This window comes from Solanum verrucosum, unplaced genomic scaffold, assembly GCF_900185275.1.
Source record: "Solanum verrucosum unplaced genomic scaffold, falcon-dt-bn FXZP01000297.1, whole genome shotgun sequence".
In the NCBI taxonomy this organism is placed as follows: Eukaryota; Viridiplantae; Streptophyta; class Magnoliopsida; order Solanales; family Solanaceae; genus Solanum; species Solanum verrucosum.
The window spans coordinates 354,139-373,155 of record NW_026020215.1 but is presented as its reverse complement, the minus strand read 5'-3'; the positions used below and the strand labels follow the sequence as shown (position 1 = coordinate 373,155).

At 31.5% G+C, this 19,017-nt stretch overlaps 2 protein-coding genes across 2 annotated transcripts; both read left to right on the top strand.

The window, feature by feature from the left end:
• The first annotated feature begins 6,355 nt into the window (after positions 1 to 6,355).
• LOC125830640 (UV-B-induced protein At3g17800, chloroplastic) lies at positions 6,356 to 11,976 on the top strand. The gene is made up of 2 exons (XM_049509814.1): positions 6,356 to 6,819; positions 10,975 to 11,976. Exons 1-2 carry the CDS (start codon positions 6,446 to 6,448, stop codon positions 11,774 to 11,776), a joined length of 1,176 nt encoding a protein of 391 aa, XP_049365771.1. The 5' UTR covers positions 6,356 to 6,445; the 3' UTR covers positions 11,777 to 11,976.
• A 223-nt stretch (positions 11,977 to 12,199) lies between these two features.
• On the top strand, positions 12,200 to 13,346 carry LOC125830659 (uncharacterized). The gene is made up of 2 exons (XM_049509841.1): positions 12,200 to 12,257; positions 12,966 to 13,346. The coding sequence occupies exons 1-2, from the start codon at positions 12,251 to 12,253 to the stop codon at positions 13,328 to 13,330; spliced, it is 372 nt and encodes a 123-aa protein (XP_049365798.1). The 5' UTR covers positions 12,200 to 12,250; the 3' UTR covers positions 13,331 to 13,346.
• Positions 13,347 to 19,017: the final 5,671 nt, after the last annotated feature.

Sequence of the window (19,017 nt, the reverse complement as noted above, 5' to 3'; positions counted from 1 at the left end):
GCCCAGTATCGTTTGATCCCTAGAATGGTTTTGTTTGAGTGCTTTCTGTATCAATTTTGTTATTTGAAAATGGTTAACTTTTTTTAAAAGAGCAGCATGTGGATTTTTCTTCACTGTTTTACCATTCAACTTGTGACTTTGTTCTTTCTGGTTTATGTATATGTCGGCAATATCTGTAGATTTCCTTGCCAGCTCGACTTTATTCAATTATTTTCCTAAAAAAGTTGTTCATTACAGGCTTTGACATTAAAGTTTCTTGCTTGCCCTTGTATGATTTCTTTTAAATTTGGATTATGTGATAAATATATGTATCTCATCTCTTCTTTGTGTAAAACTTGGCATATTCTTTACTCTTTCCATTTTGGTCAGATCATATGCTAATTTATTGCCATTTTTGTTGCATGTGAAATCTGCCCCAGGTCCTCACACTCTATCCTTGCATTTTCCTATTGGGCCATGGAGGCCCAATTTTATTTTATTCGAGTCAGTCAGTCGTAGAAATCGAAGAACAGGTCCCCTGAAAAGTTGACGAACAAGAATTGGAGCTGATATACAAAATATACAGCTAATATACACTTAGTGTATATGCTGCATACATGACAGATTTGGGCCCAAAGGCCCATCCTTTCATTTTCAAGTCATATTTGTTAGAATTTAGGACAGGTGCAAGAATTGGGCCTTAAGGCCCAAAAGAGAAACATTTCTTTATGTTAGATTAAGACATGTACAGATGATTTAAATGGTCCAAAGGTTCAAAACGAAATTAGGCCTAAGTGTTGGCCCAGGCGACAAATCCAGACTTGGGCCTAAATTTTCTTTCCTTATCTACTTAACTGTTATTATGTGTTTATTTGTTAGAATTAATCTTAAGGTTTCAAAAATTCAATTCCCTAAAGAAAACCATTTTGAGTTTAACACTTATGTTTTTCTAAAATTAAATAAGGTTATCTATTTTTTTTACTTCACCCTCTTTTAGAATATTTGCAGGTTATTTACTTAAGTAATATTTCTCTAATATTTCCCTTCCCCTTAAAAATAATTTCAAATTTCAAACTGTTTATTTTCGTAATTTAGTCAAGTATGCATATTTCTTTAAATATTAGTCAAACAGTTAATTATCGGATAACCGCGTGTTAGCGGACATTTCGATTGCTTTCAAACCCTTCCCGAAATATTAATATGAACCTCGAACCCCCTTAAAATTTTCACTAGATTTTCTATTTTTAATCTTTTGAGAAAATAGTTTTCTTAATTTTCACTTTAAAAATTAAGTGGCGACTCTAAAAACTAAAACCAGTCTTTTTTTTAACAAAACACATTTCCTTCAATTTCTTCGAAATCATCCGATAAAGTGAGCAGAAATTGATTTCGTCTGAAAACACGAGGAATACAATATCATTTTTTCTCGAATCTATCTTAAAATTGTGTAAAAATTTAAAAACGTAAATAACAATATATAACACGGAAGTTTCTACATACTGATTATCATCAATAAAACATCACGACACCTAATTTGAGTGCTGCCTGTATATTTTGAAGGGCCACATTGGAGAACAACTTCTATAATATCTGATGGTAAGAGATAAAGAAATATGAACTTTTTACATGTGGGAACATAAATGTTCAGCTAACTAATGGTTGGTAGGAGGGATATACCAATTTTTGCAGTAGGATCTGGAGTCATATGAGCAATACTAGCAAAAGTTGTCGTATTTAGCTTGGTTGAAGGCAATAGTAGTTTCTCAAACTCATCATTTGGTTTGACATATTCAATTAGAGTTTCTTTACTAAGCACTCAGTACATTTTTTGTATTAATCTTCCGTATGACGATAGTGAAACTATCACTCCGGCAATGGAGATTAGACATGTATCCAACAATATAAACTTTTTTACATAATAGTCAATATCATTACCATATACACATGTCCTGATTTGCTGCTCCTGTAAAGTCTGAGAACTTTGTGAGATATAGATAAATAGTATAATTATTATTAAATGATAAGATACGATAACACTAAGCGAGAATACCTATTCGTCTTCCAAAATCATATTTTAGAATCTTATTTCTTTCTCCACACTTTGTCGCTCGACTCATGTCCACGATTTGGACTTTGCAAGTCCAATCGGGAGTAATAGTTGTTATTCATTCAATATTGAATCTTAGTGTCATATCTCTTTATCTTCACAATAATATGATCAAGAAGGGCCAGAGAGCCACAATAGTTAGAGTTCTTTTGAATTCATAGACTCTTGCTAATGGTAAGGCACATATGAAAGGTTAAATACTATAATTTTTTTGTCTCTACAATCTAATCCACACTTTAGATTAGATTTATATAATTGAAGATAATTCTTATGGAGATTCAGTACTTAAAATTTTAGTGTCAGCTTTTGAAATGTAGAATTTCTCTGAGTCTACGGTTAAAGAAAGGGAGAAAGTGCGTTACAATATAACATCAAATACCTTTTGTACAATATAAAGAACAAACAATAATAGTACTAACATGCAATAGAAACTAACAAATCAAAAAACAAAAGGAGAGAAAAAAACCAAAAAATATACTAGTACTGCATTTAGGTTGAAACATGAAAGAAAAACTACATAAAAGTGTGAAGGAAATATTTCTCCATATCAGTGAAACAAACAAAAGGGAAGACATCTATTTTATTATCCTATTTCTTCACAGAAGTAGAATCAACAAGAAGTGCATAAAAAGTAAATGAAAGGACTTAAAAAACGTAGACCTATGAAAGCAATAAAGACAAAATAAAAAACTGGACCAATTTCAAGCTTTAAGGAGATGAGCTTTAGAAGTTTAAAATTAATGGATATTAGTAAGAGTTGAGAGAAGGAGTGATGGTTTCACTTTTGATTTGAGTATATGTAAAGACAATAGCTATAACTTACACACAGATGTAAAGCTTTCTACGTGCTCAACAACCAATAAAATAGGGCCAGAAAGAATCCTACATTAGAATTGTACCCTTTTTTTTTATATATAAAGATACAAATACATAATGCTAAAGGTACAAACACCTAATGTCATGATAGTTCCAACTCTTGTTGGCTTATATAAAAGGGTAAAAAAAAAAAAAAAAAAAAAAAAAAAAAAAAAAAATAATAAATAAATATATATATATTCAAAAGCATTTATATAACACAATTACCTAGTAATAGTGTGCCTTGAAATTTGGAGAAGTTTATTATAGTTGCATAACGCTAAGGTTGTGCATCTGTATGTTCAATTCAATTTTATGTATTATGAGTTTGATTTATCAATTTCTAATTTGTTAACACACTAAATCGATAATCAAACCAATACGATACTTATTATTGATTTTCGATTAGTTGATTTTGGTCTTTAATGATTCAATTATCGATTTAACCAATGAGAAAATGTCGATATGATTATATATACACGATACTTATAAAATAAAATAATATTAATAGCAAGAATAGAAGTGCAATACGAACTTTTACATTGATATATTTTGCTTACAAAGAAAATGTATGAGTTCCTTCTAAAGACTCGTGCAATAAATTGTGAATACAACATTAATGGTATGTTTTTATCACAATCAAATCTTATATTAAGAAAAGACAAGGTAATACTTGTTCGTGCCCAGAAGAGAGAATGTATCACAATAGAGAGGCACTATTATATAATAAGGAGTAAAATAGTAATTTTGATGTACTCTTATTGGGTTATCAATTTAACCATAATCATATAATCAAAAACCGAACTGATAACCCAACAAAAAAAATTACAAAATCGTTTAAAAATCATTAACCTAATAACCCTAATCGATAACCTAATAAAAAAAAATTCGATTTGATTTATCGATTGTAAAATTGGCCAATTACTTTTTAATTTTAAACTCAATATTATAAAGTTTTTATTTTTATTTTACTACTATTAATAAGAGTGAATGTGAGGAGCTTCCCGTTTATGGGAATTGACGGAAAAGTATTAAGAGGCTAATTTTATAATTTCACGTGAAAAAAGTAACTCAATTGGTTAGTTAAAGAAGTAGTGTGGCTGCGTTTCAACTTTTTGTATCTATTGGACTAATTTCTCCCTTAAAAATATAAATATTTCGTACAACTTTCTGAAAATATGGGACCCATTTAAGTTTGAGTTAGTTGTATTTCTTTTGATTTCTTATTACCATACGACTGCTTTGGTGACTGATATTTACTACTCCCTTCATTCACTTTTATTTGTCATGATTTTTTTTAGAGTCAAACCACTATAGTATTTACTTGAAATTAACATTCAATGACTACATATGAAATTTACACGATTTGTTTATGAAATAACTTTGAAACGCTGATAAAAAACATAAAAAGGGAATGTGAGGAGCTTTCCGTTGGCATCAAACGTCAGGAAAGCCCCCGCTTCTTCCATATGCAATTTGGATTGGCTGGGATCTTTCTGTCATTTGATCCACTTGCAATTTTATCTTTATACTACACGTGGTTAGGGGTGTTCACGGTTTGGATAAAAATCGATTCAAATCGAAAAATTGAATCAAACCGATTAAATAAACCAATTTTTATTTGGGTTAGGTATGGTTTAGTTTTAGATTTTTAAAAACCGATAATATATGGGTTGGTTATGATTTTGTTCGGAAAAAATCGAAGAAATAACCAAACTGAACCGATAAATTATATACATATATTTTATTAATATACATACATAATATATTGTTTTTATAAATAATTTTAAAGATTTTATATGTATTTTCATCAAATTTTATTTATAATTTACTTATCAAAGAAAAAATGCTCAAGGTGAGAATATTTATCTTATTGGTTTTATGTATATGAGAGTGTCACAATTCTTTATAAGATTGAAAATATCACTTTCTCTTTCTTCTAGGCCAAAATAATGAATTTTGAAGCTTTATTCATAATAAATTCAATGATTGAAAGTTACATATATTTTATTAATATACATACATAATATATTGTTTTTATAAATAATTTTAAAGATTTTATATGTATTTTCATCAAATTTTATTTATAATTTACTTATCAAAGAAAAAATGCTCAAGGTGAGAATATTTATCTTATTGGTTTTATGTATATGAGAGTGTCACAATTCTTTATAAGATTGAAAATATCACTTTCTCTTTCTTCTAGGCCAAAATAATGAATTTTGAAGCTTTATTCATAATAAATTCAATGATTGAAAGTTATGTAATGTCAGGCATTCTAACTATTTCCGTTTTAAATGGATTGTTGTAACTTTTTTTTTCATGTTTTGAATGAATTGTTTCTTTTATTTTTGTCTATGGTTAATAACCGAATAACCAAACCAAACCGCACCAAAACCGATAACAACCAAACCGATAAATATATACTATATTTGGTTTGGTTTGGTTTTGATAATTTTAAAATTGATTAAGTTGGTTTGGTTTTAGTTTTGACCAATAACCGATCCAAACTGACCTGTGAACACCTGCAGGCAAGAAACACGTTAATTTGAAGGATCTTTCTTTCAGTACTTTTCTTTCCCATTAATTTCTCCCAACACTCTATTAGTGGATCTTTAGTCGAATTAATTAAAGTACTTTTTTCTTAATAATACACATAATGAGCCATAAGAGGACGCTTTCGTTGGTCTGTTCTTTTAAGGGTATGTTGCTAAATTATCAAAACATTGAAATGTAGCTCTACTGATAATTGTGAAGAAAGTATATTAATGGATCTTCAAAAATCAAAAAGAGGTAATAAAACCTAAACTATTATATAGACATCTAAAAAAATTGGTGGAAGCTTAAAATCTATCAATGTCTCATACATTGGTATAAAGGAAATAACATATATTATTTGATATAACATGAAAATTACTATAAATTACAATAATTAACAATCACATAGATTGAGATAAAAAAAAAGTAACATATATTAATTTGAAAATGACGTAAAATGTACTATAACTCATAATAATTAAATAACTGACATATAAAAAATTTGTTTGGCTTTTAAATTTTCATCAATGTCACATGAATTGAGATAAAGACAATAACATATATTACTGAAAATTACAAATAAAATATTATAAATTACAATAATTAACAACTTAAATTTAAAAGACATACAAAAGATTTATTTAAATTAAAATAAAGAGATAAGTAACATATATTGGACTCTCTGTAACTCGTACTAATAACAAAATAGATGTGAATGAACTTACAAAATGGAATTTCGAAAGTACAAACGCTTTTTCCTTTATCATTTTTTAGTGGATAAGTCACGATCCTTATCCTCTCTTCCACTTTGTTTGTCTTTTTCCTTTATCATCTCTCCCACTTATCTATCAATCAATCAACCTCTTCACCATATACCCAACCAACCCATCATTATACATAACCATCGTCCCTCTCCCTCTCTGTTCCCTAATTTCTGAAAAGGGTTTCTAGCCAATTGCTTGTTGAATGGACTGTTGCCTCTTCTACACTAAAATTTCTCTTCACCAATCTTTACCTCTTACGGTGAAGACTTTGCTATCATCATCAACTTGTTTTGTTTTCAACAATTCCTCATTCGGCACTTCTTCTGTTGGTTGTAGGAGATCCTTGTTTGTAGTGGCTACTGGTAGTAGTAGTAGTAAGTGTGAATTTGGTGGCTTGAACGCGCCGTTAGAACCAGCAACGCCGGCTGGGAGGTTGTTGAGTACTGTGCTTCTGAATGATCGCAAGTATTTCCACGTTGCTGTTCAGAAACAGTTGGAGCAGTTGGCTTACGAACGGGATGAAGCTGTGGCTCGGATGAATCTGAGCTTGGGCTCTGATGAAGCTTTTCTGCACAGGTACCTGCTTTGCTTTTACCATTTTACGTCCCGCCTTTCACTGTGATTTTTTGCTTTTTCAATACTTATAAGTTGTACGTGCTTGGTTTTATCCTTTATCACATATTTGGCTTTATTGTCTTTAATTATCCCTACTGCAAGAACAATGTAGGCTGTACGAATCCCCTTATACTTACATGATTCATGATAATATATCTTTATGCAATGGGGGGCTCCGTGTAACCTAGTGGTCAATGAACTACCAAACGGGGAGTTATATCTTTATGCTGATAGTATGGGAGTCTCCGGCACCCAAGAGTTACTTGATACCTGTTGTTGGTAGAAAGTGGTAGGTATCTCGTGGAATTAGTTCAGATGAGTGAAAGTTGTCCTAGACACCACAATCATTAAAAAAAGGGGTTGACTGGGGCTTGGGACCAGGATTAAAGCTCATGTGCCCACAAAGCTTATACTGATGAAAAGAAATGTTGCATTTAAACTCTGGTCTTTCTAGCTTTCTTGACTGACATGCTCTTGTGTTTTTTACTTCACTATCCACTGTTTGTATAAACAAGTTTAAAGATTAAAAAGTAAAGGCGCTTTCGACTAACTTTTTGAAGTTCTGTTGTAGACTAGAGAAAATTCCCCTGCTTCTCTTCTCTTGAAGATTGTATCTAGAGATAGAATTGTACTTGTAGAGCCCGAATAAAGAAAAGGACTTAAAATAGACTTCCTTACACGAATCTTAGTAGGTAGTACAGTCATTGATTTTTTCTTAGGTACATAAAACTTCTGAGTCTCACATGAAGTGTTGGTTCTTTGTTTTGGATTACTGAGTTTAATGGTAGAGAGTAATAGGGATGATATTTACCAAATCCTTATTTTATTGGGTGTTGTCATGTTAAGAGGAGGATTCAACTTGATAGACTTGGACAACAGATGCTGGAGCCTGGAGCAAAGTTAGCACAAATGAAAACTCAACTGACACTAAATTAGTGAGAGGGTTGGGAGATATTTACATGTACTTAAATATTTACTTGAGGTTGACAAAACAATTTAATCACTCTCTCTCTCTCTTGATCCATAATCCATCTCTACTTGTGAAAGAAAATCCATTCAGCTCAATTCGCCTTTCATCTCCCACCTATTCAAAGACTATCGTTTGCATTCCTTTCTTTCATCTCTACACTTATCCTTTCTCTCTTAAAAAATATTAAGAAGGTTATGTTATCATTATTATCTTCGTTCACTAAATGGTTTTTGAGATACTTAGCGTAGTTATCTTTCATTGATGCTTGCCATCAGAAAGAACAGGATGAGGTTCAATAGAAATTTTCAATTACTACTATTTTGTGTCAACTAATAAATTATAATAGCATATGAAATTCTTCATTTCGCGTGATAAAGCACTTTTTTCCTATTTGATGAATGACCTCCGTGTTTCTGTAAGTGTCTTCGAATTACATTACCTTTAGACTGCATTGTTTTGGCAATGCAATACATAACGGAAGGTTTTCCTTCAGTTAGTCATTGTCCTCAATGTCAATCAATCTGTTGTTACAGATAATTCTCTTATAGATATGGACCAGTTTGTAGCTGTCATTAGCAAAGTTGTAATTGAGGATACAACAATTTGCTCATTGATTATGCAGCCCCAGAAATATCTTTTCCCTTGCATAGGAATGGAACTTTTGCAACTTGAATAGAGATTACCCTCTGATGACATGAGTTGATCAATGTGATATCTGGCACGGGCTTAAAGTCCATTTTTTATTGCAATAACCTGTAGCTTGAGAAAAACCTATAAAATGAACATGTATCATGCAATAATACATTTGAACTCTGGTATTTTAGGAGCTGAAAAGGCTCTATGTATATCATCTTTCACTACAAGAACTTCAGGTAAAGATACTAAGTTTAGAATATATTGCAGCCTAGACTTATCAATATTTGGATATACTTAATAATTTCTTTGTTTTCCATATGCACTAAATATACTTGTCGATTGATATCATTTCTTGAGCCGTTCAACTGGAAATCTTTGCTACAAGCTTGTGTGTTCCTTTATCCAACTGCATCACATGTTTTGGGGAAGCATAGATGCTTGGAGCAATGCTGGGAGAGACAGATGCAGTGATGCATTATGTAGGGACAGAAAAAGAATGTTGAACAAATTCACTCTTTCGATGACCCTTTGAAAGCTTTCAAATAGTCAATGAAAAGTAAAGGAAGACAAAGTTAAAACCCTTCGGGGTGGCCCAGTGGTTTGGGTTTGAGACTTCCATGTTGGAGGTCTCAAGTTCGAAACCCCTTGCCAGCGAAAGGAAGGGGTTTGCCTTCTGGGTCGAGCTCGTCGCACCGGGCTTGCCTAGTGCGGGTTACCTCTCCTATGTGGTTTGCGAGCTATTGCATAGGAGCAGGGGTAAAAACCTTGTGCGCACCCAAAGGGTAGCGGCTGCGGGTTTCGCTTGTCATCAAAAAAAAAAAGGAAGACAAAGTCTGTGACCAAAAGATTTTTATTTTCCGCTTTTCCCACATGTTCAACATCATGTCTCTTTCTTTTGTCCTCAACTTGGTAATCTGAAGAACATAACTTTTGGTATTAAAATTCTATAAATTAGAAACTCGTAAATTATAAGGGGATAAGATCTTGCTGATTGAACCGAAATACCACCAGAGCCAAACCTAGACTGGTTTTGAAGTCTTAGAATGCGAAAATTCTGAACTTCTGAGGGTGGGTAAAGCAGGACTGGAGGGCTTCTAGGCTGGCAAAATTCTGAAGATGGTTCAAGCATGAGAGGAAAGTCTGTTGGGGCTCGATGTGGCATCCAAAAGACAAATTATTGCAGGTCTAGAACCAAAGTGGACAATATGTTTCATGGACTTAGGTCATGACGAATATAGTATAAGAGTCGGTCGTACGATGGTGGGGTAAACATCGGTGAGGACCTTAAGGCCCTAAAAGGCATAGGACTAAAGTGGAAAATACATGCCATGGACTTAGGTTGCGGCACAGTTGATCTAATCGACAACAAATATCAATCCTCTGCTAGAAGCATGACATCCAACTAACGTGAAGATAAAAGCAGATTGATTTTAACTGGAATCATCAGAAAAGAAATGTTAAATCCCATCTGAAGTTGATTAAAAAAAATTAGGAAGCTCAAATCCTCAAAAATTAGTAAGATGATACTGAAATCCAATTATCTGGAAAGTGGCCCATTTAAGTTTTCTGTAGTTCTAGTGCTTAAGGGAACAACAAATCCCAAATAAGATACTTGGTATCTAAAATTTATTGTGCTCAACACAACTGTATGAATATCAAGCATACTATTTAATAAAGCTGATGGTGTAGAAGCATAAGCTGCTTGTATTCTCGCCAAATCATCGGTTATCATTAAGTTGATCGACTTAATTTTTTTTTCTGTTCTCCATTTATCTGGTTGTCCAAGTTACAATTGCAAGTAGTAGTGGAATGACAGAAATCTCATTCTTGAGATGTAGTCCAGTTTAAAGGATACCTTCAGCATGAGATCCTCATTGAATAGGCTGCAGTAATGCTACAACAATCCAAATATAGTCATCTGCTTTTGCATTCTATGATTTCAAATTCAGCTGGGTTCTTCTGGTATTTTGGTGCAATTAGCATGTTCTTGTTCCATAAATGATTTACAAGTGTTTAATTTGTAGAATTTCAAAACTCTGTTTTTTAAAGAATTGCAGTAGTAAGTTGAGTACGGTTGTAAGAGACGTGAAGATGAACATGAGGAACATGGGAGAAAGTGAAAATGTTGTGGCCACGGATAGGAGGCCATCTTTTATCTACCTCTATTAACCAATCAGGAGAGCTTTTAAAATAACATGGAAGAGTGTTTTTGTTCAAAATTTGGTTTCCTGTTCCATTTTACTTATGCAACAGCTCTTTGAGGAATGTAACTACTTTTGATATTATACAAGGAACCACTGGTGGGAGCTAGACATTGCCATTGTTTTGGTGCCTAATTCATCAGCGAAATGACTAAAATAGTAGGTAAATGTTGGTTTCTGTGCAATGATGGTAGGAATAATTGTTTGGACAACTCATTGTTAGATTACCTGATACTTGTTCATCTAGATATAGACTATCTGAGTCTCCTGGGTCGGATTTACTGAGATTTGAATGTGATGTTATGCCAGGAGGATTGCTGAAGTAAAAGAGATGGAGTGTCAAGCTTCTGTTGAAGACATTATGTACATGCTAATATCTTACCAGTTTTCCGGAATCAGAGTGCACTTGATTCCCAGGCTTTCAAAATGCATGTATAATGGCAGGCTTGAGATATGGCCTTGCAAGGACTGGGAACTTGAATCTATCCATAGCTGCGAAGTACTGGAAATGGTTAGGGAACATCTTACTACTGTTCTAGGATGGAAAGAGAAGTCAAATGTGGCAGACAATTGGACCCCTACTGAAGTACAAAAGTTCAAGCTCTGTCAAGTATATGCTGCTTCTGTTTTATACGGATATTTTTTGAAGTCGGCTTCCTTGAGGCACCATTTGGAGAAGAAATTTGATCATATCAACCCTTACCTTGATATTGCTAGTTACAACCAACTCTTACCTTCAGAAATTCGGTCCTTAGGATCGGAGATTGTTCCCTTTGGTCGCATCAGTGGCAGACAATCTACATCAGTGGGTCAAATACCACTTCTCCGTGAAAAAAAGCAAGACAAACTGAAGTATTATGTGATGAGTTTTGACCCAGAAACATTACAGATGTGCGCAAAACCAAAGTCCAAGGAGGCCCTGAATCTGATTGAGAAGCATAGCTATGCACTCTTCAGTGATAAAAAGACAGGTTTGGTGGCGAGTGATGAAGTAATTTTGACATCAATGGCAAGTTTGAAGAGAATTGTCTTGGAGGCTATTGCGTTTGGTTCTTTCCTTTGGGATGCAGAAGAATACGTTAGGACTGTGTATAAGGTTAAAGAGAACTAACTTGGCAGTGATGTGATTGTTTTCTATTGATGTTGTCATATATATGTACATATACTATATAGAAGGTTTCTGGTATCTGATACCAAAGGATTTGTTCTCTGGTAGTCTATGTCAGAGGATATGCTTTGTAAATTTGAGTTGTATAGAGCGTCATCCATAATATGTGAATAAATCATGTATGGTGTAAAGCAGTTTCATGATTTCGTCTATTGATGAGTGCCCAAACCATTTCATGTTGTCCTGTATTAGCATATGATTCTATACGACTACATCAAATATTTTTGCAGGCAAAAGAAGTTGCGTGAATCCCGTGGCTGCACCACCCGCTAATCCCCACCGAGTTTGTTGAAGGATGAATGCATGAAGGTCAACGTCTTGGTTGTTGAGAAGGCCCTCGTGCCAGTCAACTCCTGCAGAGGGATCTCCATCTCTTCAATAATTAAGAGTTAAGACAGTTGACTGTTCCTGCCATTGATGAAAGGTCAGTTGCATTCAAGAGTTGATTCTGAGATCTAATTAACAACTAGCTGTGTCTGTTGGTTAGCAACCAGCAGAAAAATTGTCACATTTTATAATATGAGTAAATGAGATGCTGGAGGGATGAAGAGTTACCGATTGTGTTTGCTTTATTCGTTTTCATTTACTACTTGGGTTTTAGGATAACATAGGGTGTGTTTATATCTGTCGACCCTCTTTTCTGAATAAAAGAGGTTACACGGATTAAGTTGGGAACTGCTTAGTTACACAAAAGTCGCTAATTGCAAATAAACATTCTATTGCAATTGGAAGGTACCGTCTGGGCTTAAGAGTTGAGAAATGCAGAACTGTAGGTGTTAATGAGTTTCTTAAGTCTTAATAGTTGATAAATGGTTCACTTGGTCAATCTGTAAACAAAAAACCTCATATAAATTAGTTGGGATCTTCCATTTGGAATTAAACTTACTTGACGACTTTGTGTTGCTAAAATGTGCGGACCACTACTTCCTGTATTATTCCAATAATTAAACCGTATAAACTAATCACATGAGCTCAGCCAACTTATTATCCTAACTATTTAAATCTATCAATATTTTTCTTGCTTTCTCATCCTTTCCTCCTGTTTCAATGGTGCTTCTCTTCTTGAACACCGTATTCTCAACGTTAGGTACGTTTTTATGTTGCATCATTCACTTATTTTTCTGTACATCAGCCTGTGCATTCGTGCTGATGATTCAAGCACTTAAAATTCCTGGCGAAGTCATCCAAACTGGATTGCAAGCCTTAGGAGATGCCATCAAGGGCTGTCTGAAATGTCTGCTGAATCTTCTGTTACAAGTATTGAGTGACGCAGCATCTTCTCTCTTTGATCTTCTCTGGAAAAGAATCGTAGAGGGTTCGTCTACCATGTTCATAACCATGGAAGAAGTAATAGCGAACTTGAGAATTTTATCAGCAGAGTTGTCAAAGGATTTGGTGCAGGTTTTTGAAGGACTACAACAGATGTTTTGTAAGATTGTGGAGGATTTGTTAAAACATTACGTGGATGCTGTAAAGTATATCCTTCAAAATGCTTGATTAGGCTTGGCAGTTACTCCTTCATCCGTTTCTTTTTAATTGTCAAGATAAGGTTTGACACAATTCTTGAGAAAAAAATTAATTAGAAATATCGTTTGACTAATATACCCATTATTAATTCTTAAATTTTTATCTTTTGACAACTATTTTGGAGCAATGTATGTTGCGTATACATGACAACTTAAAAGGAACGGATGGATGGAGTAGCTCAACTCGAAGTATTCAATGAGAAAATGAGAATTGACCTTGTCCTGATAGATACAAATCAATTTGTGCAGACTTTGTTTATATTTTTAAATGCTGGGAACCAGTTCAATTGTAAAAGAACTATTTTATCAAAAATGACGAAGTTGTGTCTCTAACATAAATTTACAAAAATAATTCTTAACGCGGAAGAAGAAAATCATTTTTGGTCTTATGTTATACTAATTGCGTACGTGTATTTTACATGTATTCCGGGTCAATTAATATTAAATTTAATTGCTTACATATATTAAAACAGTGTTTGTATATAGAATAAAAAATAAAATATACAAAAATTATAGCTCGAGGAGACTTTGAGGAAGGCAGATATCTCAAGAATCACCAGGCAAGACATGCTTCTGGGTTGCAAAATTGGTCAAATTTATGGTTATTGTTTGATTAACCTACTTCAAATATATTGGCTATCCAATCATTTAAAAGTGGATTAAATATGATAAATTCATATCATCCATTATAAAATATAGGTATCCATCATTTGCACTCTCCATGATAGATATAAGTGTGTAGGAACCAATAAAAAGTACACTTACTAAGGTGTATTTGGTATGAAGAAAAATATTTTTATTTTATTTTTCAATTTTTTCTTGTTTGATTGGATTAAATGTTTTGATATTTTTCAATTTTTTCTTGTTTGATTGGCTTGAATATTTTGAAAAATATTTTTTGAATGGACTTATTCTCCTCTAATTTAAGAGAAAGTGACTTCCATACATAAATTTAAAGTAAGAAAAAAAATCACAACTTTCCTTAAATTAGGAAAATATTTTTCAAAACTTTACTTAAATCAACCCACCAACTGATTGAGAATCCAACTTCCAATCCCGACTCCCGATTCCAATTCTAGATACGAATTTCGACCTCTCGAAGTTGACTCAGGACCATTCATTTTTCAAAAAAAAAATATTCTAGAAAAACATGAAAATAGTTTGCTTCACCAAACACACGATAAAAAGAGAAAAATATTTTTTTAAGAAAACTTATAATGAAAGTACGTATTTCTCTACATAATTAGAAACAATGGATAATATTAATATTATTACACATTATCCATTGAATTTATCCATTTTTATTCATGTTAAATATGGATCAAGTCGAATATTTTATCCATTTTCACTTACTTATTTTTGATCAATTCATATCTGCCACCACTCATTCATTTGTCATTCCTACATACTAGTATCAACTAAAAATCAAGAACAGACCCAAACTTATTGTGATGTTGACTGAGCAACATGTCCTAACTCAAGAAGGTGTGTAACATATTTTTTTGGTCAAGATAGGTCATTCACTAAAGCTCAGTTGAATATAGGAGTCTTGCTTCCGCAATAGCAAACTTGACTTGGATATTAGGATTGTTTAAAGAGACTGGAGTACAAATCAATCCTTTCAGGTCAAATGCATATTGCTAGTAAAGTTGCAACGCAAATCACTGTCAATTCAGTGTTGTATGAGAGAACAAAATATATAGAAATTAATTGTCACTTTGTGAGATGAAAGATTCAAAAGACGTAGGGTGTGTTTGGTATGAACGAAATGTTTTCGTAGAAAATGTTTTCTAGGAAAACAAGTGGATTTTAACTTATTTTCTCATGTTTGGTTGGTGAATAATCTGTTTGGTTGGTGAATGAAAAATGTTTTTCAGAAAATATTTTTTTTTTGGGGGGTGGGGGGGGGGGGTAGGGAGTAGGGTTGGGTGAGGTAAAAAAAATCTTAAAATTTGAAACATTTTTTTAAAATAATTTTTAATTTTTAATTTTTTTGTTTGAGGGGGTGGGTTGGTGGTAGGGATATATTTATATATTTGAAATTTAAAAAATAAGAAAAAATTAAATTTTAAATTATTTTGAATGGGGAAGGTCAGGTACGGGTATGTGTAGGGTAAGACAAAAATTAAAGGATGAAGTGGAGTTTTGGAAAATGTTTTCCTCAATTTTGGAAGAGAAGTCATTTTTCTTAAATTTGAGGAAAATGAGTTGATTTGGATTCCTCCATACCAAACACACCCATAATCAAAATTAAGTAGACTGCTTGGACATGCGACATGAAATTATGAGATGAAATTATCGTTTGGACATGCGATTTCACGTCGATTTCATCTCAAGATTTCATATGATGAAATCTTATATTCTCCAAAAATCATGATTTGGAAATTTTCAAATACAAATTTATATTTTGTAAAAACAATTCTACATTTATATCTACTAACCATATTGTTTCATATGTAAATAAAATTTATAATTCATATCATTACTTTTTAAACCATTTACATCTGATATAATGATTATTCTCAAATCTCACTAACATAGAATTTATTATTACTTCATATCAACTTATACTTTACCATTTATATTCACCAGATTTATTATTTTTTATCAAATTTACTTACCAATCAAATTGACCAACAAATGGCTCAAATTAATAATATTGGTTCTTCTTAGCCAGATGAACGAGAAGTGTAAGTTCAGTGTGAGAAAATTGTTTGTACTATGTGGGAGGACTATATTAAAGACAAGTACACCACAACTTATATATGTTTTTTTTATTGAATTAAAGCTTGATCAATAAATATTGTTTTTTTAAGAATATCTTTGTGATAGTGTATTATGAAATTTTATAATCTTTTGTTTATTTGGTAAGATTGTATAAAGAATTGAGACAATTTTAATAGTTTTACAACTTATGATATTTTTATGTTTATGAAAAACATACAACATAAAAAATCCAAATTACATGTCCAAACCAAACTTCAATTTCATATCATAATTTCAAATCATGATTTCATATCGCATGACCAAACGAACCCTAAGTATGTCCCTATAAAAGAGCAACAAGTAGATCTGTTAACTAAAAAATTAGGGATAAGACACAAGTATCCCCTTAGACTATGACTGAAATTTCAGAGGCACACCTAAACTTAACTAGAGTCCTATTACCCACCTAAATTAATTTAAAATGGAATAAATACACCTCAAATACTGACATGGCATAGAGAGTGTGCACACTCTCTTGAATTATTTTTTGATTGGTAACTTTATAATTAGTTAGTACACATATTTATTGATATTAAACTTATATATATTTAATTATTTTTATTTCTTTCTTTTGTAAAATATTTGTTTTTATTTCTTTTCATTTTAAACTTTTTTTTTAATTAATTTATTATCTTTCACTTTTTAAAAAAAAATTATGTTTATTTTAAAAATAATAATAATTTAAAAGTGTCTTTTAATTTTAACGTTTTAATTTTTTTATGTTTTATCTTATTTTCTTCACTTATTTTGATATCCGTTCAAAATTAACTTACTTTAAATACAAGACATTTGGAATTAAATTTGAAATCAAATCAAAACGAAAGACAAAAAAAATAAAATCAATAGAAAAATAAAAGAGAAAAAACAAAGAATGTAGGTAAAAAAAAGTTTCGATACAAGGTAAAAAATGTGTATTAACTTAATTTAAATACGAGATAAAGGAAATAAGAATATTTTTTAAAAATTTAAAAATTAAAAAGAAAAAATTTGAATTTTTTTTTTAAAAATAATTTTTAATTAAAAGATTAAAAAAAAAAGAATTTACACACGTGGCGGGAGAGTGTGTACAAACACAACCAACTTGGGTGGTTGAAGGTGCCACGTCAACACGAAAGGTGCACAAAAATACGAAAAAAATGAGTTTAGGAGGGTAATAGGACCTTAGTTAAGTTTAGGTGTGTCTCTGAAATTTCGGTCATAGTCTAGAGGGATACTTATGCCTTATCCCAAAAAAATAAATAAAGTCGAACACTAATTTTTACGTTCCAAGCAAGTTGTGCCTAATGTCTTTGCACCACCTAGCTTGAAAGTGACTGTTGAAGAAAATGTAACTTGGACCAAAGGGCACATTAATTATTTTCTGAATATAATTAGTTAGTTTAACTAATCAGTTAATTAGTTGTTAAGTATTTATATAAAGCCAAGATTGAATAATACACTTTACTCTTCTTCTCTCTATATGCTATCTTTATCTTCTTCATCAATCCTACTCTTCTTCTCAATTCCTCCAAATTCATCATATTCAAATAATTGAATTATCTACAAAATTAAAAACAATACGAAATGATTTATTATTTAATATTAGGGACGAAAAAAGTTGAGTGTACACAAGGTTCAATTTTATTCAAATCAACATAATTTTTAGTGATGCAATGTCATTAACTACCAATTATAGACATTTAAATTGTCACTAATTAGGATAATATGACAAATTTGTTTCTACGCAGTAATAAAAGTTACTTTTAACCATCAGACGATTAAGTTTATTATTTTAACAAATTTTGAGACGAAAAAAATATTTTATCTCTACTTAGACTATCTCCAACCCACCTCTATTTTACTCTTCATTCTCTATATTTGGAGAGTAAAATAGAGAATGGGCACTCCAACCCACCTCCAAATCACCCTCTATTCTTCAAATTTAGAGAGTTGAATAGTAGTTCTCCAAATTTGGAGAACTACTATTCACACTCTCTATTTCACTTTTTTATTATTTTATAATTATTTCTATTATTTTTTAATTAACATATTATTTTACATATAATTTCATTAATTAAATATCTAATATTCATAATTCTTTTTTAAATATAATATAATATTTTTAAAAAATATTATTTAATATATACTATTTTAATTTCAAATTAATAGTATTTTAATTTTTTTTCTAATTTTCGTGAATAATAAAATTTTATTTTATTATTAATTTTCATTATAAAGAATACACAAAATAAAAATGGCAAGATGAAAAAAATTAATTTAAAAATACAATACATGATATGATAATTTAAATACAAGATAACAATACAATACATAACATTATAATTTAAATACAAGATAACAATACAATATAATACATAACATAATAATTTAAATACAAGATAAAATACAATACATTACATAATAATTAATTGATCACAACAATAATTTAGAAATCCGATAGGTCGTTTCCAGATTTAGTACTACTCAGAAAAAAATTAGGATACGAGAATTGTTGCGATTGTGGTTGTGATTGCGGTTGTCACTGCGGTTGTGATTGTCGATTTCTTTTTTCAAGTATTCGTTGTTGTTCTCGTTGCAGGTAATCACGAACATTTGGATCACTAATAGTTTCTAAATTTTTCATTAAAATTTAAGTTTCGTCTCTAAATTCCTTGGTTTTGATATATCTATCTAGCCTTTCGCCGTCCCGTTGTTTGGATGTAGCATACTCGGATAACATCTTCCCAAGTCGATTATTTTTTGTTTCGAAAAGTTTCATAGCTGACGAAAGACCTTCATCTTTGATCTCTTTAATTTTGATTTCTTCACCCCAATAGGCCGTCCAGATGAAGTGTAATAACTTGAAAAATTCTCATTAAAATTAAGTGAAAAGATGATAAGTTAGGAGATGAT